Source organism: Candoia aspera, chromosome 1 (assembly GCF_035149785.1).
Source record: "Candoia aspera isolate rCanAsp1 chromosome 1, rCanAsp1.hap2, whole genome shotgun sequence".
Taxonomy (NCBI): Eukaryota; Metazoa; Chordata; class Lepidosauria; order Squamata; family Boidae; genus Candoia; species Candoia aspera.
In genome coordinates, this window is record NC_086153.1 from 262,161,852 (window position 1) to 262,189,292 (window position 27,441).

Consider the following 27,441-nt stretch of genomic DNA (forward strand, 5'->3'; position numbering starts at 1 on the left):
TATAAGATGATAAAAATAAGACAGTACAATTCTTATTTTTCATTAAAAGGCAAAAACATTCTTCCCACGAAGTCAGTGTGTAACATAAAATATTTATCTACTAGGGAGTTATGATTTTGTGTTTGTAAAGGGAAATGGACACTAATGGGGAGTTGCTTCCTCCCTCACACCCCATATTCTCTCCAACTTTTGATTCAGTGTTCAGAGCATCTCTGGAACACATTTTAAAGCATACACACAGGCACACAAGTGTCTAGGTATACTTGTGCATTTATCTAGGCACATGCAACTTGAAAGACAGTAAGAGAAACTCCCATATGGTGAATGAATGAGTCCTTTCTCTGCAAAATATAGTTAATAAATTAAAAATATTTATGCATAGGCAAATAATCTTATAGAATCAAAACAAAATCTAAACTTGGAATCAGACATCATGCAAAATCACGATTCAGTTAATATATGGCTTGGAGTGATATTTGAACTGTTATAACAGAAACTATAGTTGGAGCTTGGGCTGTAAACAATAGTTTGTGGTATTAAAATTCAGCAGGCTGTGTAAAGTTGATAAATCGTAGTTAGGATTTTGCTCTGCCTATACAAGCCAGAAAGAATATAATTAGCTCTACTTCAGGGAATGATGGGTCAACTTGAGACATCATACAAAATGAAGACTAAGAAAGTTAATCAATGTCTTAGTGTAATGTCTAAATACGTTTTGCAGATTATGGGCTCTGTTATTATGATTACACACGATGTGCAAGTTGACAAACCAGAGCTATCATGTTGTATAAATTTTATACATTTGCAAAAAATAGTACCATGCCTTGCATTCTAAACTATACTTAGTAAAAAGTACATTTGGGATGATGAATCAATTGAGATGTATTATACTACTACTACATTTTAGAAATATCTTATAAATTATGTGATCATCTAGAACAGGGAAAAAGTGAGTCCCAAAGGCCACACATGGACTGCTAGCATTCCTTTTGTGGTTCCCAACCGTCACCTCAAAATGGGTGAAGCCAAAAATATGTACTTTTTTTTTTGGTACTTTTTGAGATTTAGGAGGGTTCAGAAGTAAATGGCTGCCTTAAGAACTGCAGATGCTCAAGGCACCATTTCACTCCTAAAAGTTCTCCCCAGTTTTGGTGTATAGCCAAGCAAACTGCGGAACAGCCCTCAAGTCAAGGGAATTTTGTCATCTCTCACCTAGTCCAGCACAAGTTGCTGAGAGGATGTGATCACATCTAAACTGTATCTTGAGTTTAAGAGAATTGGAAAAACTATATATGAATTTTATGTCACAGCATAGTATAGAAATATACTGTATATAGAAACTAAATGCTAATACTAAAATAATAGATCCATCAATCCTGTAGGCTTCCACTGGAATATCACACAAATTATTCTGAAGTTCTGCATCCAAACAGTTATCAGTGTATTTTTATTAATGTTATACCAATACAAAATATTGTAAGTGCATATTAGTTTAAAATCTTACTATTAAAAACTAAAAAATGACAATGGATTTGGGGGGGTTGTGTATATGAAACTAGTTCTGCATAAGACTTAACAACAATAATGAAACTCAAAGGGGTGATTTATCCCTTTTTTCAGCTGTTCCTTTGAAGCTAAATATAAACTCATCCACCTTTTGGAAATAACTAGTAATATTGCCTGTTGCTTCTATTCTGATGACAAAAACATCATGAACATGCAATCCCTACAATCCTTTCTTAAATTTTATTGTCCACTTAAGGAAATAGAAATCTTTTTAACAACATTATTCTTGGACTCTCATGCTTGATTATACCTTACTCCATTCCCTACAAACTCAACTAATTTTTTTTAATGTAGCTGAGTAAAATATATTTTCTGTCATACATTTTTGCAGACTTATAATGCAAGAAATATTACTTGAATTACGTTCTAAGTACAATCATACTCTTTTAGGCTCAAAAGAAAGAAAAGTTTTTCCATTCTGAAATGAAGGTGGAAACTACATTTGCTGGATTTCAGTTGGGAGTTGAAGAGATGAAATTTAGAAATAGAGATCACTTTTCCAAAAACCACAGTAAATTCGGCGTAATCCCATGGGAAATAAGAACAAGCCACAAGATTCCTAAAAGCATTTATTTTATAACTTCCATCAGAGAAGAACACAGAACAATTAACAATTGAAAAAAAAAATGAAATGGCAAAAAAAGGATGCACCTTAAAAAAAAGAAGAATGCTATCCCTAATGAATTTTACAGCGCAGCAGCAGCTAGACCACAATGTACCATGGAATCTGAAAGACACAAAGAGATTAAAAGCTTTGAAAAGGCATTCCATAGAAATCTTTACACTTCGAAAATCTTAATAAATCCATTGTGTCAATTGACTCACTCCTTTTTAGGTCAAGCAATTCGAGAGTTTTTGCTCAGAACTGCTATGTACAGCAGCAATAGAACTGTGATCCTTTTCAGTGCCTATGATTCCATTGTTCATTTCTTGCAATGCTTTCTTCACCAGGACTGGAAAATCACCCTCAATTATTTTTCTGTAGTGAAGAAAGACAACTAAGTACTTTACATATTGGGCTGAATGACTCATAATAATCGTATGAACATTTTACTCACAAAAGGTGTCTATTTACTACTGCTAAGACTCTGAGAACTATTACTGAAAATGGCACTGGATGTTGCTGTTTTAATGATACTCAGCACAGACAATTATTTCTTCGAGACAGAACAAGGAATTCTCCCAAAAAGTATCTGAATAGATTTGAAAATCTTACTACCCAGGCAAATCAGAAAGGTAGCCTGGATGGGCATTTGGTCTGGGCCTCAAGCTAACAGAGACCCTTAACTTTAGACAATTACTTAAACAATACTGTCCTTTCATGGGTTATCCTTTATTACGGCCAAAAGTAGCAGAAGCTGGAAGTATCATGTGCCTCTTTAGGGGGCCCTGGCAATATAACGTTTTCTTTTGTTTCATTATTTTTCTATATATAAAAAAGAGTAAAATAAATTCACTGATGTCATACATTTACCTAATTAGAAAAACAAAAATTTAAAAATTATCACATAAGATAGTAGCCTAATTACATATCTACAAGAACATAAGATAAAGCAGATGAAATACTATAATTTTAATTGAAATATGATTATTTTGTTTCAACCAATGAACACTTACACAAATATCTTTCAGAAATTCCATGTTAGATTTGTTAGCTTCAGAAATATTTATTGATATCTTCCATTAGACAGTATCATGATGGCTTGAAGACTTCTGTCCAAAATATCTTCCAAAATTATCCACATATTTGAAGATGCATGCTCTATAGGACTGGTTTATCTGTTTGCATTATAGTTGTGTTGTTAACAGCTCTGTGGTCAGTTCCATAATGATGAAATAACAAAGACTGTATTATACAGTCTATTCATATAAGGCCACATTTGAGTCCCGGTTTTGTTAAGAATTCAAGTATAGCATTTGCTTTGTCTTAATTATTAAAAAAAAAAATTCAAACTTTTTCCTGAAGAAGTTGACACTGAAAATGGAATGGACTACAAACAATGTCTCTTTCAGATGACATGTAGCAATGCTGTTCTTTAAAAAAAAACACAGCCTATTAAACATTCTCTGTGAGTGCTGCATCTTTGAATTAATATTTGTAACTTCAAGGGCAAGATCAACAAAAATAGAAACACTTTTAATATGAAACAGGCCAATAAATACTATTTCAAGTCTACAAATGTGTATATATCAATCTAGGACTTCATAAAAATCAATAAATTAATGAAATATATCTGTAATTACTTGTTTCACACATTAACATTTTGACGGGGCTTGTAAATGGATTAGAAACTCTATTCAATGTAGACATAACACAGCTAAGGTTTTCTATTTTTAAGGATTAACTGAAGACTTGAAGGAATTATTATAAAATACAGCAAATTACCTGTTAGAATAAAGTCTGGTGCTGATGGAGTGGCTTCAGAAAGCAAAATATAGATAATTAAACTATTTAACTATGCAGAAAACCAACAGTTCCTATGGCTAAAATCAGGGATCTACCAAAATCATGTGTGCTCTTATCTTAGGAATTAACTTTTTAAAACCTGTCAGGTGGTTAGTTTTATTGTTTTGTTTTTAAAAAAAATAATTTTAGAGAACTATTTCATTTTTAAACAATCTAGTCACATTAATGTTACTATTAATAAATAATTAAATTACTAGCTGTTCAGAATTCGTTGGGAATTTCACAAACATATAGTATACTCACTGCTACTTTTGTAAAAGAGTATTCACTCAAATATGAGAATGGAATTCCCCATTCATTTCAACACAGCTGTTTTATCCATACATGCACACCTTTAGGCATGTCAGTTGGGTCTGTCCACTACAGTTTTAACAGTTAGCACACTACATACATGTATACAAAACTTGCAATGGTATTAGTCATTTCTGAAGCAGGGCACAGATGTTTACACATTATATAAAGGAAACACAATGATATGCAATTTATTCTTCTTGAGTTGCTGGATATACACAACATACACAAATGTTTTATATCAATTATATCAAAATGCTTTCCTTTTTATTTATGTTACATTGCTCCTTTCCCAGTATTTTTAGCATGACACTGGAGTACCTGACTTACTCATTTCAATTAGTTGTGGCTGATATAAAATATTGCTGCAATACAGATGCGTTTCTGAGGTCACAGGCTGCCATGATGTGTGTATCCTAAATTAACTTTTCAAAATTATTGTCAGTCATATGAAAACTACTTTTAGATAGTAAATGCTCGTTTCCAAAACTAATAGTGTATTTCTGAGTTCAGCAAAGATTTGAAAAAGAAAATACGGATATTGCAGTTTGAGAAGTTACTTACAGATATTGTGTAAGGTACAAAAGAAAAGTTAAAAGAAATGCAAAACACTGGGCTTTATTTTAACCTTTTATGGACTAACTTCTCTATAAAAGCATTATATGACTAAACCATAGTCCTGGTCTGGTGGCTCCACTGTATTTAAGGGGCTCTAATTCAGAGGCAATGAATTAATCCTCTCAACCTCATGGAAATCTCCATTTTGGAAAATGGATGCCAATAAAGCTATGCCTGCTGTTGAACTGAATGGAACAGTCTCTACATAAAGTACATGTAAGGCTTCTTTTATATATCATAGGGCACACCTGTATTTAAAATATGGTTGCACAAAGAACAGAGAATTTCTTAATTGCTTGGTATGAGCAAGTGACTTTTATATGCATCTTTCAAAGCAGATATTCTAAGGTTAAATTTCATATACGCAGTGAATGCTGTAGCATGTGAAATGAGTCTGAGCCTGAATAGTCAAACACTAACCTTGAATATCAAGAGCATCTATGTTTTCTTCAGGAAAACAAGAATAAGCAGGCATACATTATACGTATTAAGTAACTCAACTCCAGTACAGAGTCATAAATTCATAGGGGCTCACAGCTAGTTAAGGGCTTTTATAGTTACACAGATAGTTTTTGGTAGACAAATTGGAATACCAGTGTACTAAGAAAATACCATAACTGTATTTGGGACTCTTGGCCTAGAATCAACACAGAAATTGAATGTACTAGTAAAATATTAAAGTAAATAATGAAAGCAAAATTAAGCATATCTTATTTCAGTCATTTCGATTCACTGTTGTAAGATGTTAATGTTATACACAAGTTTGTAATTTATACGCCACTGGTCTTTAATGTATTTCATCTTTATGGTACATAAAGGATTAGCAATGTGCTGTGAAATCACATATACCAAAAATCAAGTACCCTGCCTTGAAGAAAACAGGTGACATACAAAAGCTAGGGAGGAAACAGGATGCAACTAAATATATGCAAATTTTATATGCATATATTTAATTTTACTACAAAATGTCAATAATCCCCATTAGTTCTTTCATTTAGTAATCAGTTATTGCAAGTTGTGCAATAAGCTCAATATGCTTTGCAGCAGAGGTGGGTCTCAAGGAGATAAAGGAGAGTTGTGACCTTATGGATTAGTTAAAGGGACAGCATTCCATGCACACGGGACAGTGTGGAAGATGCTACATTAAACCTGAAATTATGCAGAGCAGCAGTACTCCAGGTAAAGACTCAAGGTGTGTGTGAGGTGCCTATTTTTGAGACAGAGGCAGTGTGGTTCTGTGAATAATAACTGGCCATTAAGCAGGCAAGTTAAGTAAGTGATGCAGGACTACACCAAACTCCTGTTACTTGCCACTGTTTCTCATAGGGCTGCTTCACACATGACATGCCAACATGAAGGGAACCATAGTGTACGAAAACAGTGGGATAGCACTGAATGTGAACATTTTACAAGTGTCTGTTTTGACTCTGTTACACGTGTTCTGAAGCTGCAGCAGGAGATTCCAAATACATGTAATCACAGAAGAGACAAACAACACATGTGTGCACGTATTTTTCCATGCAAGGAGGCTCCCATTTATAAGCAGAATATTATGTATGAAACAGTCCTAATTAGTTGCCAGTTAGCACAGTAACCTTGTAGTAATGACTGGGGAACAACCAGAAAGGGTCTCAAACAGATAAAGGGAAAGAGAGTTGGGATGAAGGAGGCAAGGCAAAAGAAAAAAAAAACATGGGATCATTTATGTCAAACAAGATTTCTTAAGGGAAATAAGTAATTTTATATGTTTGCAATCCATTATCTAAATAACTAAAACCATATAGATTTATTATTTTGTGACTGATAATTTTAACCACCGATATTTGTGTATTCTTCTTTAGTATAAGATGGTGCAGGAAAAAAAAAAAGTAAAAATAAGAGACAAAAATGCTTCCCCTTACCCTTCTTCTTCCGTACTGAAGCTTGGAAATAGAAAGGGAATGAATAATAAATCAAAATCTGAAGAGAAGATTATTCTAAAATGTTAAGCCTTAAGCACCAACATTGAGCATTAGGCAGTCCTGGCACTGGACAAGTTTAAACTCTATTTAAGAGGCAGTGTTTGCATTAAAAAGTAGTATATGTTGGCTATTTCTAAAATCTAGTTTCAGAAGTTAAACAGCATAGGTGGGATGTTTGGGGGGGACAAATGCAATTTGAAAAAGACATTTTCAACATACTTAGAATTTAAAGAGAAATTAACTGTAACCCTTTGACTATTGGTTCCTGATCACCTTTCTGCAAATGTTAAAGGATTTATAAATTAAACTGTAATTATTAGAGGGTGCCTAATAGTCAATGGAGAATGCGCAGACTTAATGGAATGAGAGGCTGCCATATAATCAGGGAATTAGTTTCTTAATCCAACGACCCCAGCCATTGAGATCCCACATGAGAACTGGAGGCAGGTATCTGCTCTGAAAAAAATAGCAGCTCGGCTAATGAAATGTCAGCATATATTCATTGTCTCACACAACATTACCTGAATTCCTTTCATTAATATCTACGAAGTTATTTGTGCTGTGTAAAATATTCAGTGTAGGCCTTTGTTTTCCAGGTCAGTGAATGCCTCCCAAGGATTGGATTAATTTTCAGGGCAGCAAAAATTAAAATTTTCAAATATATAAAATGGTAGGATGGGGTTTATCTTAAAATCAATGGGTTAAGTGCTTTAGGGGCAAACACAAGATAAATCCAACCACCAAAACTTTGACAGATTTGTCTAGTACCTAAAAGCTGTAGATATTTCCTATCATTCATGCAAGAACAAATGGCTTGTTAAAGTTGGGGGAGATCTGAACTAGTTTTAGATGAAACAAAAAAAGGGAAGGGAAGGGAAAATAATGTTTTTAAAAGAGGCATAACAGAAATACACTGAAAATAATATAGTGAGCATATGCTTTGCACGTAATCTAATTTCTAGCATCTCCATAAGGCAGAAAATGACCAATCTGTATAGATAATACTAAGACCATAGACACATATTCTAATTTGGAAAAAGGTAATTTATTTTCTTAAGCATTTTCTTTCTTAGAATAGTGAAATAAATTATGAAATATTTCTTTAAAACAGCTTACATAAGAAAGTATACACATGTTGATTAAATGACCTGTATTAATTATATTATGGGTATAGTTATGCTAATTGAAGAAAATAAAAAATGCAAAAGAAATAAAGACCAACCCCTCTAATAAAAGAGCATAAAAGCCTCATCTGATTACAACCATCTTATTCTGAGGTAGAATATAATGAACCTGGCAACTTTGCACATCACAGCACCAGTTAGCATGTATTTCATTGTATTTTAAGAATTTAAAATATATTGCCTTAAGTGACGTACAAACAGGTAAGCTTTCACAGCACAGAAGCCCTGAAAGCTGCTTGGAAGACATATAGACCAGAACCAGCTACATGAACCTTCTGCAAGATCAACCCTATGTTTAATGGATATGAGGAAACATATATTTGAATGGATAGGGTGAAATTTTCAATTCCCTATGCTGTGCAACCAAAGGCCTGTATACTCTTAACAATAGGAGGTGGTCTACTAAAAAGCACCCATTGCTTCTTTAGCATTTATTTATTTATATACACCCACCCACAAACGTTTTCTCAGAACTATACTCAAGTTACTTCAGTGATACTTACACACTAGCAAGTCAGTGTGCATAGGATTGTAGCGTATATGTATATATTCAAATTCTTTATTAAAGATAAACAACCCAGACTACATTTTAGTGCCAGCAGACCTGGCGTGCAAAAATGTACATAACCATTAAGTGGCAGCAAACAGATCTAGAAAAGTCTAACTCATTATTGCCATCTAGTGGTCAACCCACTTTTAAATATATCTGGTAGTTCTAATGTTTTTAGTGGTCTTTGTAGATGTACATGAATACTGTACATTTTGCATATTCTTCTACTGCTTGATAAGAACTGCCTAAATTTATATCAAGAAACTTTCCCACTTGAAACTAGTTGAATTTGAAGTGGATAGGTAGCCTTTATTCACATTAAACTTTCTGTGTACTTCTGTTGAATTTTGAATAAATCAAAAGTAGATCTATGAAGTTATAAGACATTTTATCTTATGATTTTATCACATTTTATCACACTTTTATATACAAAAGCACATTTTTGTATATAAAACTCACATTATTGAAGAAGAAAGACTAATATTTTATCTTACAATGATCATAAAATATTTTTATATTGTTTACATCTTTTAAGAAAAATGTTCAATGCTAATTTTTTCAAAAATAAAAAAACTCTTTTAAAAGTCTAAGAATTTTTGTTGACCATATATAGGGAAAGTGAGCTAATTTGAATCAGACTGATTCATTTGAAGTAGCAAAATGTGCAGTGGTTATAGTTATCTTTATAAACCTTCACATCCTACTTAGAAACTCTTTTGAAACAAAAGGTTTTCCAATCTGCATCTTTATACTAAACTCATTTTATCATCCCAGAAAGCCTCAAAATACTACATATAGATCATCTACAATATTGAGGAATATTGAAGATTTCAATGTACAGCAAAAAAAAAAAAAAAAGTTGAGGTGGGGTGGGGATTGCTATTGATTCAGATTATATGAATTTGATGGGAAACTATGCATGAAGAAGGTACAGGGATGGCCAGCGGCATCCACAGGGGGTCAAAACAGGCAACCTGGGGGAAGTGACTTCATGATCTGAGTCCCAGACCTTTTGTATTGCTTTGCATGCGTTACAAGGGGCAGGACTTGGATCACGACACCATTTCAGTCATTTTGCCTGTGAATGAATCTTGCCATAGCCCAAGGAAAACTGTTTCTGGATCTTAAAATAGTTCATGAATAGGACAATAAGACCTTATAGCAGTAGTGCAAGAATTCAATTTCTATGTACTGATTCCTATATACGGTCAGTCAATGAATAGATTTTACTCACTGCTCATATAAAACTTCTGATTAGCTTACATTAGGTTGGAACTAAACTCTGTATCCAATCAAAGTAGGGGGCAAATTTTGCCAAATCATTTCTTTTTTTCCATGAAGTTCTTGCTCTGGAGACTTGAATTCTTTAGAAAAGTGTGGGAGCTGCGGGCTGCACATGGGCAATAGGCAATTGCCTCTACTCTTTCTGTAGCAAAGAGCCTTACTCTCTTCTCTAAAGAGTCCTTGGGCTTATGGAAGCCTAGGTTTGGGTCCATCTACTGTCATGACAAAAAGGGGCAAAAAATCCATGAGATGACAGGAAGACTTTTTTCAACAATATAAAAAAGCAGCTCAGTCTAAGAGAAGATATTTTTCTGGCTTATAAAAAAAGTCTTTAAAATCATTTCATAATGAATGAAAAGAGGGCATGCTATAATACAAACCCGTGAGAAGAAGGATAATTCAACAATATTCCCAGTCAATAATCAGCAACTTTGATACTGACAAAATTAAAACACATAAACGCACATACATATACACACAGAGAATTCCTTATTTTCCACAAATAGTTTAGAAAATCCACTCTCAATCTAAAAAGTTTTATTGCAATTGCTTTGCCTTTTGCAGCATAAGAATGGCACTTCTGTGAAGAAAATTTTAATAACTCATAGACAAGAAATCTACAGAAAATGGTATACAAATAGTAAGTTTTATATTTGATGAATCTCTGCTGAACTTTTCAATTTTGTTTAAATATAATTAAATAACAAGAAGCTTAGGGTTTTTCATACAGAGACTTAAATCTAAATTAAGTTAATAATAAATTGTGATGGTTAAAAACTGTAGCTGTTTAATTTATGTATGTTCATATTAAGAGATTAGGATATTTTTTCCAATTATTTGGCTAGTAAGAGAGACCACGATTCTGAATGGAGTTATTAGGAATTAACCATTTACTCAATTATTTTCACAGTATTTCATAACTAGGACAACTAAACCAATTACCATGCAATTATTAAAAACTGCAAAAAAAAATCTTCAAAAAGTAACACCTTTTCTTGCTCATGCAAATTCCTCAAAGTTTTAGTAATAAATAATCAATTATGATTGGTTCAGATCCAGAAGAATAACGATAGGAAGAATGCCAGTTGCTGCATTCCTGGAAGGATCCTCTCTTTTGCCTAATGGATGTTCTACTGTATCAGTTATTAAATGATCAAAAGAAGGGAAAGGCAGCAAAAAAGAAAGAAAGAAAGAAAGAAAGAAAGAAAGAAAGAAAGAAAGAAAGAAAGAAAGAAAAGAACAAATTCATAAAGCAATTTCCTTCTTCTATCTTACAAGCAATTGGGACTGTCAGAGATGATAACACTGATAATCTCTTGTTAGGTTTGTGCATAACCTTTCAATGGGCTTTGAACTGCTGATAGAGGAGATCTGACAGCAGAAATCTGTTTCCATCTACTGATTGCTTTTGGGGATCAAGCCAAAGAACTCCAATGGGAGCTAACTGCCTTACAGGTACAGAGTTTTATTTTTTGTCAGCTTTTAAACAACAAGGACTAACAGCTTACCTTTATCCACTAATGAGAGGCCACAGAAATTTAAAATAAAACAATATTAGATGAACTGATTACTCAAAAAGACAATAAAATAGCCACAGTTTTATTTAATGTTTAAAATGATGATGCACATAAATGATAAATACATTCTCTTGCAGAGCTGGAAACAAAGTAGGATTATTCATGCCCATCATGCAAACTTGGAATCTCCGGAAATGCAACATTCCCATGTAATCATTTCAGTCCAATGTTCAGTACAAGGTGCAGTTCACTTTCAAACAGTATAATATTGTATTTACATCTCCATTATTGCAGCATGCTCTTTAAAAACACTTTCTTACCAAGCTCTTCAAGCTCTGAGGTCATTGACTTAGACCGCAAGGTCAGTGCAGTGGTTGGAGCCCGTTTTGGAGGCGGTGGGGCTTTGCATTAAACAGAAGGATACAGATTATAAGTAAAAACACTTCAGAATACACTGTTCAGATTCAATCCAAAATTACATTACTATTTAAGTGAAAATTAAACTGCTTGCCTCAATGCCCCAAAGATAAAATTGACTGATCTCTAGCAACATTTATGAGCTACATACAGAAATGTTCACAGATAAGAAATAACACATTTTCTTATTGTATCTTTTAAAAAAAAAAGTGAGCATACTGAATCCTGAAAGGTCTTATTTCTGTATCACATGTAGAGCATCACATCAGCAGTTTATCTGGCAGCAGAAAGATACCTGAAAACTATCTAACAAGTTGATCTGAACAGAAGTGGTGAGAGACAAAAAGAACCAGACAATGATACTTCCATAGTATTGCTCCTACATATCTGAAATGTGATTGCATATAACTTTTAACTTAAATCAAAATGAAAGGAGAAAGAAAAAGAAAAGTGGTACTAATTTTGCTCAATGAAAGCTTGAATTAGACATCCTAGACATGGCAGCCTTCAAAACAAGAGTATTACTTTCTGGCTATGCAAAAATTGTACTGTACTTGAGTTTTCAAACCATACATTTGCTATGCTCAGCTCTTAGTTTTATACTATTCCAGAATCACAAGATAAAAATATATCATAAGCATAGCATGCTGTTTTTCTACTATTTAGCCAAAATCGGATTATCACAAGAAGGCTTTGTTATTGAAGCTCATGTATATAAAACTGGCAACCATGTGGAAAATAAGAGATTTATAGGCTTAATGAATACTGCACATTCTATCCCTACATTTAACTCTGCTCCTAAGAGTAGATAGTGAACTACACTTCTGACCAGGTATATTTGTTACATAAATACAGATCAATAAATCGCAAACTGCATGGAAAAGGTAAGGAACAAATAAAAGCTGCTAACCAAGATTCAATTGCCAAAATGCATGGTAGTTGGGTGCAGGATTTCCTTATAATCATTTTCAAAAACACAAAAACCAAATTACCATCACCACTAACTCTGAGAAATGATGGTGGAAAAGGCTTAGAAAAAGGAGGAAAAGTGCCAACACCTTGGCAAAAAAATAATAGGAATTAGTGTTATGATGCTATCTTTAATATTGCCATCTCCATAATCAATCAATAAACTATGTTGAAAGAGAGCCCTACATAAGAGCTCCAGCTTCATTCTAGCTTGAAAACATGTTATTTCCAGCTCATTGTTTGTATTATTTTATATTATTATTATTATTACTACTACTACATACAGTAATATATACTTTCATTAAATAGAAAATTAATCCCAATTAATCAAATTTTGGTTTATTATCAAGACTAGTTATTCCTTTATAAATGTATGTGCATGATTCAAAACATTTTGAGTTACTGACTGGCAAACATACAACTGTAAAAGCAAACACCATATAAGGATGGTAACATACGTATGTATTTCACAGCAATGGGAAAACTGTTAGTTGTATTAATTAAAAAAATACATTAAAAGATGCATAGTGCCTTTATTCATCTTAAAACAAGTGTTTCAATGTGGTTATTATGGGACAAGATGTAAAAAAAAATCTGTACATACAAAAATAAAAAGTATAATATTTATTGATTTAATAAATAATATTAAATTTATTTATTTAATAAATAATAAATGATCAGACATTTTCCAGGTCAAAAACATCTTGAAGGATTGTGATTTATTATTTATAACAAATCAAATAACTAACAATTAGCACTCTTCAATGATATCCAGAAAATCTGTTGCCACATTTTGCCAAATAGTAAGGATGGCCATTAATGTAAAGAAGCATGTACATGAAAATGTATTAACGCATGTTTTTGACAGATTAGAACAAAACATAATTGGATTCAGACATAAACGTATTAACCCTCTTTTGTCTTTCAGAAAGATACTTAGCATTGCTGGAATTACTTCCTTGTGGAGCAATTTCATATCAATCCTGGCAATGTGTATAAATTGTTTCATTCATACAGAATGGAACAGCACCTTGCAGGAGAAGGGTACAAATCAACTGGGAAAAAATTATAAAATGAGTCCCCTCCACCCAGTTATTACACACACACATACAGAGGCACTTCAGGAGCATGGGATAGTACCAGAAGTCTCAGTGCCCATGCCACTGGAAATCTCTTTTAAAAGTACCCTTGCATTCTTGAATTTGGACATTTATCTTTTCCATAAATTAAAGATATCCTGAATATCAGAAAATGGAATGGCATACCAGTTTCTTTTTATGAAAAAGCATCTTAAACAGTTAAAATGATGAAAAGACAGTACCTTTCTTTCTGGCTGTGTCATCTGGATCTAGGTTTCTGGTTACTGTGACAACTTTAAGAACTAAGTGATTGCCTCCTTGTCGGATCATGTTCACCACCTGCCTGTGGCCAACCTTGACTACATTTTCATTATTAACCTGCAGAGAAAAAAGAACGGGATGGAATTAAAGTAAACAGAATAATTCATATTAAATTCATAACGAAAAACACCATTTTGATTTTTGTGAATTCTGATATAAATTAATCCAATCCTAAACTTAAGTTATGCGACCTGACAAATTCTCCTATGAAATTATCATCTCAAAATTATTCTGAGAAGAAGAATATGTTAAAACACATCTGTGGGGGAATACACTGAATTGGAGAAGTGCTGGACAGGGAAAAGTGTTGTTTATTCGTTCAGTCGCTTCCGACTCTTCATGACTTCATGGACCAGCCCACACCAAAGCTTCCTGTCGGTCGTCACCAACCCCAGCTCCCCCAGGGATGAGTCCATCACCTCTAGAATATCATCCATCCACCTTGCCCTTGGTCGGCCCCTCTTCCTTTTGCCTTCCGCTCTCCCTAGCATCAGCATCTTCTCCAGGGTGTCCTGTCTTCTCATTATGTGGCCAAAGTATTTCAGTTTGGCCTTTAATATCATTCCCTCAAGTGAGCAGTCTGGCTTTATTTCCTGGAGGATGGACTGGTTTGATCTTCTTGCAGTCCAAGGCACTCTCAGAATTTTCCTCCAACACCACAGTTCCAAAGCATCAATCTTCCTTCTCTCAGCCTTCCTTATGGTCCAGCTCTCGCAGCCATATGTTACTACGGGGAAGACCATTGCTTTAACTATGCGGACCTTTGTTGTCAATGTGATGTCTCTGCTCTTAACTATTTTATCGAGAGGGGAAAAGTACACACAGCAATTTCTCAGCTAAAGCAACTTTTCTTTTTAAAAATTGTATCAGTATTCTGTGTTATTCTCTGTTAATTTACAGAGGGTAGGGCAGAATTAAAAACTGATGGCTTTTCTTGTGAGAATTCATTGGTATCAAAAATACTGATATAGAAAAAGCAGATAATTCTCAACCAGCTCACAGTAATGGTGGCTATCCACACTGGCATGTTTCAGCACTATGATAAGAGCCATATATACGAGATGGGCAGCTATATAAATTTGAATAATGAAATAAATAAATTCTGCTGAAAAATTAGTTGTACATCTGTCTAGTAAAATGTGATGTTATTATTTCACATACAGTATAAGTATATAAGTTACATGTATAAATAAATGTAAGTTATATGTATAAATATACATACAGGTATATAAGAGAGCCAGTTTGGTCTAGTGGTTAAGGTGCTGGGCTAGAAACCAGAGACTGAGAATTCTAGTTCTGCCTTAGGCCTAAAAGCCGGCTGGGTGACCTTGGACCAGTCACTCTATCTCAGCCCAACTCACCTCACAGGGTGGTTGTTGTGGGGAAAAGAGGAGGAGGAAGGAGTATTAGGTATGTTTGCCGCCTTGAGTTATTTATAAAAATAATAAAGGCGGGATAAAAATTAAATAATAAATAATTATTTACATAAAGCCTACTCCATGTATAAGCAATTCTATGGTATTTAGAAATTAATAATCCCAAATGACTGCTGCAGCATTCCACATGTGTTCTTACACTCCAGAATGAAGATAATAATCCTATTCAATAGAATAATTTTAACTATTCTGTAATTTTTTCAGTAGCAATGGGAAAATCTTATTTTCATTGCAAGGCTATATTATTGTCATAAATTGCTAGTGATGGGGGTGGGAGGGTTTGCCACTAGAACAGGATTCATCAGAAGTACTGTACATAAAGTTTTGTTGAACTTCCCTAAATCAACAGATTGTCGGAAAGTAAATCATAAAAAGTTTCAAAGTAATTTAATCATTGAAATAATATATTCTGGTATTTGGTGTAAGAGTAAAGATTAGAATTTGATATAACAGCATCATATTTCCATAACATGTATTTCTGACACTTAGTAGATAATGAATTTCATTAGGTGCATTATTCAGCACATGGAAGCACTGATGGAAACCACTGCTATACATTCCACTGTCATCCTTCTACCCAACTTCCTTGCACTTCAACTAAAGAAATATATAACCTTATTATGCAAACATATTACCACCTCTCCCCAAGAGAAAAAAGTTTATTTTCTTCAAGCATAGGAAGCAAAGTATTTAATTACAAGCAGATTTCACGCACGAGCAAAAGCTGTTTAAAAAGCACAGATATGAAAGCTTTGCTTGGCTGTGTGACTCAATCAATCAATCAATCAATCAATCAATCAATCAATCAATCAATGAAAATTAAATAAATATGACCTAGATGGATATACTATTTTATAACTCCTTGGAATTACATGATGGTGATAGGCATGAATCATCAAACAGGTAAACTATTGTTAGTGATTCACATTTGTTTTCCATGTCATCTTTTTGAATGGCTTGCTTAGGTTTGAAATCTAAATAATAGTGGCTAAAGCCAGGACACAAAATAATTTTTAAAAAATTATTCTTTTCTGACATTTTAAAAAATGCAATTTCCTACAAATGTAGAAGGTCTCTATGAATTACTCCCAAAGCTTCTAAGGAACATATCCAGCCTTGGGGTGACTCTGTGTTAAGTAATTCAGGTTTCCACATAAAGGGTCAGACAGAGAGATGGACATAAAGGCCCATGATATATGGAAAAGATGTTGGAAGCAGGATTGAAATTTGCTGGATACTGAACAAAAAGAATGGACTGTACTTCAATGGCAGTGGCAACAGACAAGATTTCAAATGTAAGACACCAATGTGTGAATTTTTGGATGGTTTATTAAAGTGCCCTTATAAGAAAACATTCACAGCAGGCCGAATTGCCCTTGAGTGGCAACAGGGAGAATCAGGGCTTATGTACTTTTGGTCCTCTATGATGCAGGGCAAGGGCAAGAGCAAAGGCAATTACACCATGATGTTGGAATATTTTAGATAAAACCATCCGTGTGACATTATTATTTATCCCTTTGTACTAGGTCAGGCAGATATGCAGATGATACCACTTTGATGGCTGAAAGCGAAGAGGAACTGAGGAGCCTTATGATGAAGGTGAAAGAAGAAAGTGCAAAAGCTGGCTTGCAGCTAAACCTCAAAAAAACCAAGATTATGGCAACCAGCTTGATCGATAACTGGCAAATAGAGGGAGAAAATGTAGAAGCTGTGAAAGACTTTGTATTTCTAGGTGCGAAGATTACTGCAGATGCTGACTGCAGTCAGGAAATCAGAAGACGCTTAATCCTTGAGAGAAGAGCAATGACAAATCTCGATAAAATAGTTAAGAACAGAGACATCACACTGACAACAAAGGTCTGCATAGTTAAAGCAATGGTGTTCCCCATAGTAACATATGGCTGCTAGAGCTGGACCATAAGGAAGACTGGAGAGAAGGAAGATCAATGCTTTGGAACTGTGGTGTTGGAGGAAAATTCTGAGAGTGCCTTGGACTGCAAGAAGATCAAACCAGTCCATACTCCAAGAAATAAAGCCAGACTGCTCACTTGAGGGAATGATATTAAAGGCAAAACTGAAATACTTTGGCCACATAATAAGACAGGACACCCTGGAGAAGATGCTGATGCTAGGGAGAGTGGAAGGCAAAAGGAAGAGGGGCTGACCAAGGGCAAGTTGGATGGATGATATTCTAGAGGTGATGGATTCATCCCTGGGGGAGCTGGGGTTGGTGACGACCGACAGGAAGCTCTGGCGTGGGCTGGTCCATGAAGTCACGAAGAGTCGGAAGCGACTGAATGAATAAACAACAACAGCTAGATCAGGATGCTAGCCATACTATCTTTGAGATATGGTCAGTGAATAGAAGCAATTTGGTTTACTGGCCACAGGTTGCTTTAGGTGTGCCAGGTTTTGGCTACAACATATGTCAAGGCTGCTACATAACCTTCCTCTCTTTACACTTGGGACAACCTTGTAGGAATACACTATATTGTAAGAGCTGAAGCTAGTCAGGTGTTAGCCAGTGGAGAAAGAGAAACATTACAGAATTGTATCTCAGCTGCTCAGAGTGACCAAGTGAGCTGCCAAGTATCCATTAGCTCTGAAAGGCAAGACAAAAAAGCCAAGATTTTGAATTCTGTAGCACAGATTATGTAAAATGAATATTTATGCTGAAGGTTCTGAATTCTTTGCCCTAAAAAGGGCAATCAACCATTGCGTTAAGGCTTTATTTTCCATCTGAATAAAGACTTTAATCTAGCTGAGTCATATCGGAGCCTTCAGTCAAGTCAAGCCAAATGCTGATTAAGGCATTCAGAAGAGCTGTTATTTGCCTCTGAGTCCTGATGGGAAATCTGACATCCATACACAGATATATACACACACACACTAAACTCTCTCCCAGTGATTAAATCTCCTGTAACAAAGTAATATTGTGGATGGAGATAAAATCCAGGAGGTGGAATCATTGTTTTTAGAGTGCCAGTCTGCTAAATGTTGGGATATCAGCAAGACCTCAAGCTGTAACTGGATTGTCAGCCAGGTGAATGCAATTCAGCTCTCTCACTGGACTGCATTTTAGCCTCCTTCAATTTGAAAGGTGGACAACCTGATCAAATCTGCTCCTGTTGTGATCTAATTAGGTCAGCTGCAGGGTTTAATCTTCCACCTTGCCAGCACTGTTCAAACTCCTTTGAGCCTATTAGCAAATTCCCTGGGTCAACAGCTCACTATTGGTTGGTTTTGCACCCAAGATCACTGGCATTCTGAGGGACACTTAGACGATTACTTTGGGCCTCTATGTTCCGCTGTTCCAAAGTCCCAATTGAAGTACCTAATTTGATCAGGGATTTGCAAGAAGCAAAGGTGTTAATAGTTCCGTTGTCTCATAAACAGCTGTTCAAATGTCCTTCAGTCCTAATTATTTGCTGTTTTTCCTTTGATGAAGTCTCATTTGGGTTAACTAACTTCAACACATCATCACCACCACCACCACCACCACCACCACCACCATTTTCCTGCCTTTTTATATATATGACTCAAGGCAGCAAACATAATTAATACTCCTGCCTCCTATTTTCCCCACAACAACCCTGTGAGGTGGTGGTATGGACCGAGAGAGAATGACTAGCCCAAAGTCACCCAGCCAGCTTTCATGCCAAAGGGAGGCCTAGAACTCAGAGAGTTCCTAGGTTTTAGGCCAGCACCTTCAACACTATGCCAAACTTTCCAATATATTCTTACTGTTGTTTTCCAGAGTCTCCAGAACATGTTGTTGACTTAAGCTTCTGCTTGTCAAGGTCATTAACATCATCTGTTAATATGCAATAAGGAGGCTGGCTAGTGGGGTGGGGGGCCAACAACTGATCAATGTCTAATCTTTTTCAGTTTTATCACACAGAAAAAAGGTTCATCTCTCTCCACCCACAATAGCACCTAGTTGTCCCTCGGGCAATGTGGGCCTGACACTGAGCCATGGTATATCAAATGTTCAAAATTACAGGGAACCAGGGAGTAAGGAATTGGAGTGTAAAATAAAAATCAATTGAATATCATTTTGGCAACTGTATGTCATATTACACACTAAATTATCAATTTAACAAAAATAGTATTTGCTATATAAGGAACACCTTTGTATATTTTCAGAAAGAATATGATGCATTCATTTAATGGATGGAGATGTGGCCCACAAAATACACTGATAAATGTAAATGATGTGGCTTTGTGTTACAGCAGTTTCCTTCCAACATAAATTATTTTATATATTGATTTTGGTCTGGAAGACCCATTGGTTTTTAAAGATATTTATGTTCTTTGATTTATATGCCAAACGGTAAGGAAATTAACAGAAAGCCAACAGAAATGTTTTTATGATTGTGAAAAAAAGGATATTGAATTGTTGGAAGGATATCTATTCTCTATCACTTATACCATGGTCTCCTTCTATATTTGAATATACGTAGTCCTCACTTAACAACGACCTTGTTCAGCGACCTTCGAAGTTACAATGGTGCTAAATGAATGATCGTTACAGCTGGTCCTCAAAGTTATGGCTATTGCAGTGCCCTGTGGTCACGTGATCAAAATTCTGACACTTGGCAGCCTGAGGTCTGACAAAGGGCCAGCAACTGCCTCAGTCAGGTGCACCTCGTCAGCAGCAGGAAGAAGACGACAGTGAAGGTCATTTGGGGGTGGCAGGGGTAGGTGGCAGAGTGCATGGCAGCCAAAAGGGCAGAAATGGAGGGAGAAATAGGCAGGTGGGGGGCGTTGAAGTGGAGGTGAGTGCGGCAGGGTAGAAATGTGAGGTCCTCACCTAACAACCACAACTGGGACTACCAGAACTGCCGTTGCTAAGAGGTGCAATCACATGATGTTTCACCTAATGGCTGCTTCGCTTAGCAATGAAAATTCCGGTCCCAGTTAGGGTCATTAAGTGAGGACTACCTGTAAGTATTTTATTCAATCTTGACTGAAAGAAAAAGTTGAAATTTGGAGTGCATACAGCCACTTATATCTTTAATTTCCTTCCCTTCCCCAAGTAAACCGATTTAAAGTTAATTATAATAATAACAACACATTTTAAAGATTGAATTTTCTTTCCTGCCAGCTTTTTTCTCATAAATATCACTAAATCTTAAATTCCTGCAAAGTATATGGAGATGGCTAGATACTTTACGCCTCTTAGTGGAAATCACACATAATTCCTATTCTATGAGAATGGCAGACTAAGTTGTTGGAATATGTATCAGTATAAAAAATAACTTCTTTCTGTATCTGAAAAACAAGTCTGATAGAGAATTTAACTTTTATGGATCATAATTCTGCACATGGACTTGTACCGTACCTGAAGTTTGGGTTTGTGCTAACATAGGGCCTTATGATTTGATACAATAAGAATAGATTTTTTAGGTCAGATACTCTTAAGTATTCATCCTGGTTGAAGATGTTTATTAGCTTGGGTGTTTTTGTTAATTATGAATATTTAGTTTTCAACTGCTAAATGAATATTAAAAAACCACTTTTTATGTACACTTTTTAACACAATTAATCTAATATTACTTTGAAAAATTTTATTCATCTTAAAAAAAACGTTTCTAGCCCTCAGACTCATACATGCATGCCAGCCTATGCTCACCAAGGTAGTAATACTGACAGTTAACAGGCATTACAGAAACAAACTAACTCTTCCAATTAAAAAAAACCATTTGACTACATATTGTAGCATGAACACACAGAGATAACTTTTCAGGCTTAATCAGAAATTTAAAGGCAGAACTGAGCTTTTTACGTTTTCTTAACATGGAACGCAAACATTTAACTTTGAAGATCCTTAACTTCAAGCCCAACCTGAGTTTCAGTAGGATTTTCTGTGGCTTCTGCATACCAGGTTTGAGCAGGAAGCAAACAGTTGCAAAGAATGTTTGTTTACAGTTTTCCTTGGTCCAGCTCTTGTAGTATTCTTCATGGGTTCCCCTTTGGCTCTCCAGTATTACCTCAATTATTCTGATCCTTGAACAGGATATTTTTAATTAGCCTTGCAATCATCTTACCATGTTAACAGTCTCCTGAATCCCTTTGTTGGCAGTACACTGTATACACTTTGTTTCTTTTGACAGTACGCTGTATACTTGTATGTTTATTTATTCAAGATGGAATATACTTGTATTCTTAATAAGATCTATCTATCCTTCCATCCCTCCATCCCTGAATGACCATTTTTTTCTTCTTGAGGAAAACGCTACAAAACCCAGTAATCCTTATACTCTGTTCCATTATTTAATCTGCTTGATCAACCAAACATAGGACCAAGGAGTTTAGGATCTGGGATAAATTGTTTTAATTACCATTATTGTTTAAGTACCTGCTCGAACAAATACAGGTAGTCCTTCTTTAGTGACCACAATTGGGACCAGCAGCTGTCATTAAGCAAAGCAGTCCCTAAGTGGGAAATCACGTGACTGCGACCGTGCTTTCCTTTTCCCCAGTCCCCTGCCCTTTGGAATGCGCATCCTGGCGCTGGGATAGCTGGCTCAAAACTGACAAGATTAATCGGTTTCACACCTTCGGCTTTTGTTTGCCTCCTAACCATTTTACTTCAGCTTCCCCTTTTCTCCCACTCTCCTGCCCTCTGGAATACTCACCCAGTGCTGGGATAATTAGCAAGAAGGGAATTAATGTTTGCATTTACATTCATTGGAGAGGTAAGGATTATAAGAGAGTGAGCAGGCACACAATGGGGAATACAATGGGGGAGATGCTAGAAAATCAGAGCCAAAAAAATGCTGTCTCCATTTTCAAAGAGGGGAAAAGAGGGGCTACAGGAAGCTAAACTAGTCAGCAAAATTTAAAACAGGTTATTAAACTTGTTACCAGGTTATTAAACCCTGGTCTGAGGAGGACCCAGCAAACAGTGGTAAGTATGGGTTGATTAAAAGACTTTTCCACCCTTCTCAATTATGTTCTTAAAATATGAGTAAGAAATAAGCCAAATAAGCATGTCAATAGTTCATTCTGATCTTGGAATACATGTTTAAAAAGTTCCTGCAGTAAGCCTTTTAGATAAATGTCTAGAGTCATGTTGAAATATGACAAAGTTGTTATAGTTTTGCTTATTGTCCCGTTTGGTTTTGTTTACCTTAATATGGTAAACAGGAAAAATAAAGTAGAAAACAGCCTTCAAGCCACGTAGTTTGCAATACAGAAACACTGATAATCTATACTCAATTATTCTGTCCCATGAAAAGGATACATATAAACTCAATATTGTATATTGTACAGGTATAAAAATAACCTAGAATGCCACATTTAAGCTGCCTGTGGTTGCTCATGTAACTATGCTGTACTGCATAATAGCAAGGCAATTTTAAAAAGCATGGCAGAGACCATTATAAATGCATTTAACAATTTAAACTACTGTATGTCAGCCACTTAGACAAGATATTAATTGCTGTGGCAGAAAAATAATGGCAACAGATGGTTCCAACCCTCTGCAGCTTAGGCAATGCTATGCCTAAGCAACTAATGCAACAAAGAATCTGGGGAAGCCTGTGACGAATATTAAAAAATACCGCAGTTAAACCGCCACTTGTTTTTATTTCCAACTGAGCAATTTATTAACAGTGATTTTTGGACACAGATCATATACAAACTCACACTCACCAAATGAAGTACTTTCACTTTACTTACCTCTACATAGAAAAGTAACGTAACACTAATATACACTAAAATACACTATTATAATTAATTGCATTAGCTTCACCAAATTTGGTTGCTTGATAGACATTCCCCAATTTTTGAATTCTATATGAAATACATCTAAAGATTTCCTAATTAATAAACAGTTCCATGTTAAAGGTATTTTTGCAGTACCACGTACATTTTGATTTTTCCAATACTAAAGCATTGGGTTGACTGTAGTAAAATGATAAAAAGGTCAAGAAAAATAAAAGCAGTACCCATCTGAAAAATATGCACAGGTTTTGCTGTACAACAAGACCTATGAGATTAAGTAGTAAAGATTTTGCTTAATACAATTGCAAAACACCTATCAGGTTAAAAACAGTTAATTAAAACCATAGGATGAAAGCACAGAGAAACCTAACTAATATATCAATTATAAATTACTGCTTAAATTGTGTAGCATTTGTCAGATATAGTTTCTGCCTTAAAGTTCAAATTACGGCAATGATTATAAATTACAGCACCAGTCTTCCCATAAAGCAATGACTGAAATCTCAAATGCTGATAATCTCCAAAGTCAGTAGAACAACAGCATAAAAGCAGTTGGCATTAACATAAAAGTTCCTGAAGATTTCTATACCAATTGTTATTAATAGTTAATATTTGAGCAAGTTCCTTTATTTCCAATGAACAGATGAATAGAAACATTCAAAGTAAAACATTCAAAGCAATCTTCAAATTTTATTCAACTATTGTAATGAAATTTCCCCAAAACAGATAGTCAAAAAATTTGTGCCTTGGGGAGAGTACTCTAGGGGTGATGTTTAAACCAAAAAGATATTTCCCATCACAACCTACAAGCAGCAACACCCAGGAAAGAACCTCAAATGATAACCTCAATGATTAGACAGAATGGCATGAAGAGACTTCTATACATACATAATATCAGAGTGAGTTTGGTCTGTTAGCTCAGCCACAAGTTCATTAACACTGTCTGAGAGGAGACCTGCGGTTGAGCCCATGTGGTGGTGTCAGCTTCTTTGACTGAGGGGGAAGTCCCTCAGCCTTGAAGGAGGTTGTGGTGTACCCTCTTCTCAAGAAGACATCACTCAGTCCAAGAGTTCTATCCAAGATCCAATCTTTCCTTTTTTAGGGAAGGTGATGGAAAGGATGGTTGGGCTTCAGGTCCATAGGACTCTGGAGGAAGCAGATTATTTGGACCCTTTTCACTCGGGTTTCAGGCCAGGATTTAAAACAAAGATGGCATTGGTTATTCTTACTGATGACTTGTGACAGAGCCAGGATATGGGGTGGTGCATCCATCCTTGTGCTCCTTGATCTCAGTGTCTTTTGATACCCTCAACCACATTATCCTTTTGGACTGGCTTCAGGGTTCTGGGTAGGATGCACCATTTTACAGTGATTTTCCTTTCTCTGTGGCCAGTTTTAATTGGTGTTGCAGGTGGGGAGTGATCACACCCACAGCCCCTCACTTGTGGAGTGCCACAGTGTTTGGCCCTCTCTCCCCTTCTGTTTATCATCTACATGAAAACTCTGGGTGAGGCCATTCTGCTGGTTTGGGGTCAGGTATCATCAATATGAGGATGCTATCCAATTGTACATCTTGACCATGGCCAACCAAGCAGTGCAGCTGAAGTCCTAACCATGTGCCTAGAAGCTGTGCAAATTTAGATGGTGAAGAAAATACTCAGGCTCAATCCCACCTGAGCAGTTTTGTCTATTTGGACCCAACAGATCTGGAGATATTTCATCATTGACTCTCAGTGGGGTTTCACTTGTTCATTTGAGACTTGTACACAATCTGGGGGTCCTCTTGGACTCTCAGCTCCTGCTCAAACAGGAGGTGGAAGCTGTAGCCAAGAGGGACTTTGCACTGGTACATCTTGTGTGCCACTTGTGCCCTTTCCTGAGCCATGAGGCCCTTCAGGCAGTCATACATGCACGAGATACCTCACAATTGGATTACTCTAACACACACTTCATGGGCCTGCTTTGAAAACTATCCAAAAGCTACAGCTGGTCCAGAATGCAGCAGTGTGGGCAGTGATGGGGCACCAAATTATGCATGTATAACCCTTTTGCTTCGTGAGCTGCATTAGTTGCAAGTTGGCTTCCAGGTGCAATTCAGTGGAGTGGTTATCACCTTTAAAGCAGACTATCTGGTTCAGTCCAACAGGGTGGGTGCACTCTGGGTTCTATCAATTAAAGAATGTCACCTTGTGGGACCCAAGAAGCACGCCTACTCTGTTGTGATTCCTGCCCTTGTGGTTCCCACCCTTATGTCATTCAGAAAACCACTGAAGACTTGGTTGTTCTTCCACACCTTGGGGACAGGTTGATTGTGGAGCCTTCTTGTTTTATTTTATTTTGATCTGATTTGTTTAATTCTTGTTTTCTTTGTATTTGTTCTTCTGATTGACTGTATTTCTTTTAATATGTTGGCTTTTACTTGTAAGCTGCCAAAAGTCATTTAGGAGTCAGGCAGCCTATACATTAAATAATAATGAATAAAACTGAGCTTGAAAATGGTCCAGGAACCAATGAAATTGATACAGGATTCCACGTTTGAATTAACAGGCCAGTGGTTGTATTTTAGAACAACTGCATCTTCCATTATATTTTAGTTATTCATTTATTTTCCATTATTTGTACCTATCTAGATGGTTTACAAATCCAAATCATAAAACAATAAAAACCATAAGACTACATCAAAAATGAAAATAATACAAAATAAAGCAGCACATTCACAATCACATGAAAGGCAAAGCATACATATTAATCTCAAAAGGCTTCTTAGAACAGTCATGTTTTGATAGCTTTCCAGAAGATAAAACAGATCTTAGAAGCAGAGAAGTTTGCTCTAGAGGGACAACAGAGAAACACTGCTTCTGGGACCCTTCCCCTATTGTCTTCTAGACTGAGGGTACTGAAAGCATATCTTCATGGCCAGCAAACTGGCCAGTTGGAATTAACCAGGAGAAGACAGTCCTACAGAAATCTTGGGCTCACACCCTATAGGACTGTATAGCTTAAAATAAGCACCTTGAACTGTAATCTGAAATCTACTGGAAGCTAACACAGTGCCACAATATAGGTGTTATACTGCAGAACTGGCTCACATAAATCAGCGTACAGGCGGCTACATTCTGCACCAATTGCAGTTTCTGGATTATCTTTGATAGTCACAGTTACAGTGCACTGCAGTAATCCAATCACAAGATAAAAGTAGTCATGGGTGACTGTTGCCAGAGCCTCCTAGTCCAAAAAGGGCTGTTAGTGGCAATCTGCAAAAATACAGTCCTATCTAATATCTCACCACTGTATCACTGGGAAACTTCCCTAATGTGTGTTTGAAATCAAGTATCTCCTGAGATACTTCCAACCTTATCCAAAGGATATGGAGATGAAGTCCTCCAGCCTGAGAACCCGAACAGCTCTAGCATGAGCTCAGGAAGCCCAGGTAGGGTTGCTGAGTAGGTAGATGTTCAAAACACCAGCAGAATCCTTAGCTCAATCCCAGATAGAGACTCTCGCATTCAGTTTCCTCTAGAGTAGGACCTCTGGAAGTAATCCAGTTTCAGAAGATCACTGCTTCCCAACTTTCCAGTCCTTGGCATTGGAGCTGTGCATGGAGGGCAAACCTCAGAGAGGGGAACACTCCCATTTTTATTCAGCCAATATTCAGTGACAAACATCAGATCTGTTTGCACCTTCAGAACCAAATCATGGAGCAGGGCAGTCTTATTACAGACAGATCTTGCATGAAACAACAGCCTAAGGCCAAGTGAAGACGTTCCTGTGGCCCTGGGAAGAGACTATTAGAGTAGAAGAGGGAGCTGGCACCAAATTGCTCAATCCTGTCCCCCTTCTCCTGTAACCGTCACCCCAAATGCCAATGGTTATACCTCTCCCTGTCAGACATTATCAAGATCTAGAGACCTACCTCATTCCTAACCCTACGTGGCAAGCTTCAAGCTTTAGTGCTTGCCTCCACCTATCCAGCACTACCCAAATGCCCATAATTAAGTTGATTCAGGCCAGTGCTTCTTACAGTGTGGTCCTAGGGCCCCTGGGGATCCC

The 27,441-nt window shown here is 36.1% G+C and overlaps 1 protein-coding gene across 1 annotated transcript in view; it reads right to left on the minus strand.

The window, feature by feature from the left end:
• Window positions 1-27,441, minus strand: part of SHANK2 (SH3 and multiple ankyrin repeat domains 2) — a 362,929-nt gene that overhangs the window by 43,466 nt on the left and 292,022 nt on the right. The window contains exons 17-20 of the mRNA XM_063289598.1: window positions 14,146-14,281; window positions 11,759-11,839; window positions 11,430-11,438; window positions 6,844-6,864 (exon numbers count right to left, since the gene is read on the minus strand). Coding sequence (XP_063145668.1) covers window positions 6,844-6,864; window positions 11,430-11,438; window positions 11,759-11,839; window positions 14,146-14,281 — 247 coding nt within the window. The remainder of the gene's footprint in view (window positions 1-6,843; window positions 6,865-11,429; window positions 11,439-11,758; window positions 11,840-14,145; window positions 14,282-27,441) is intronic.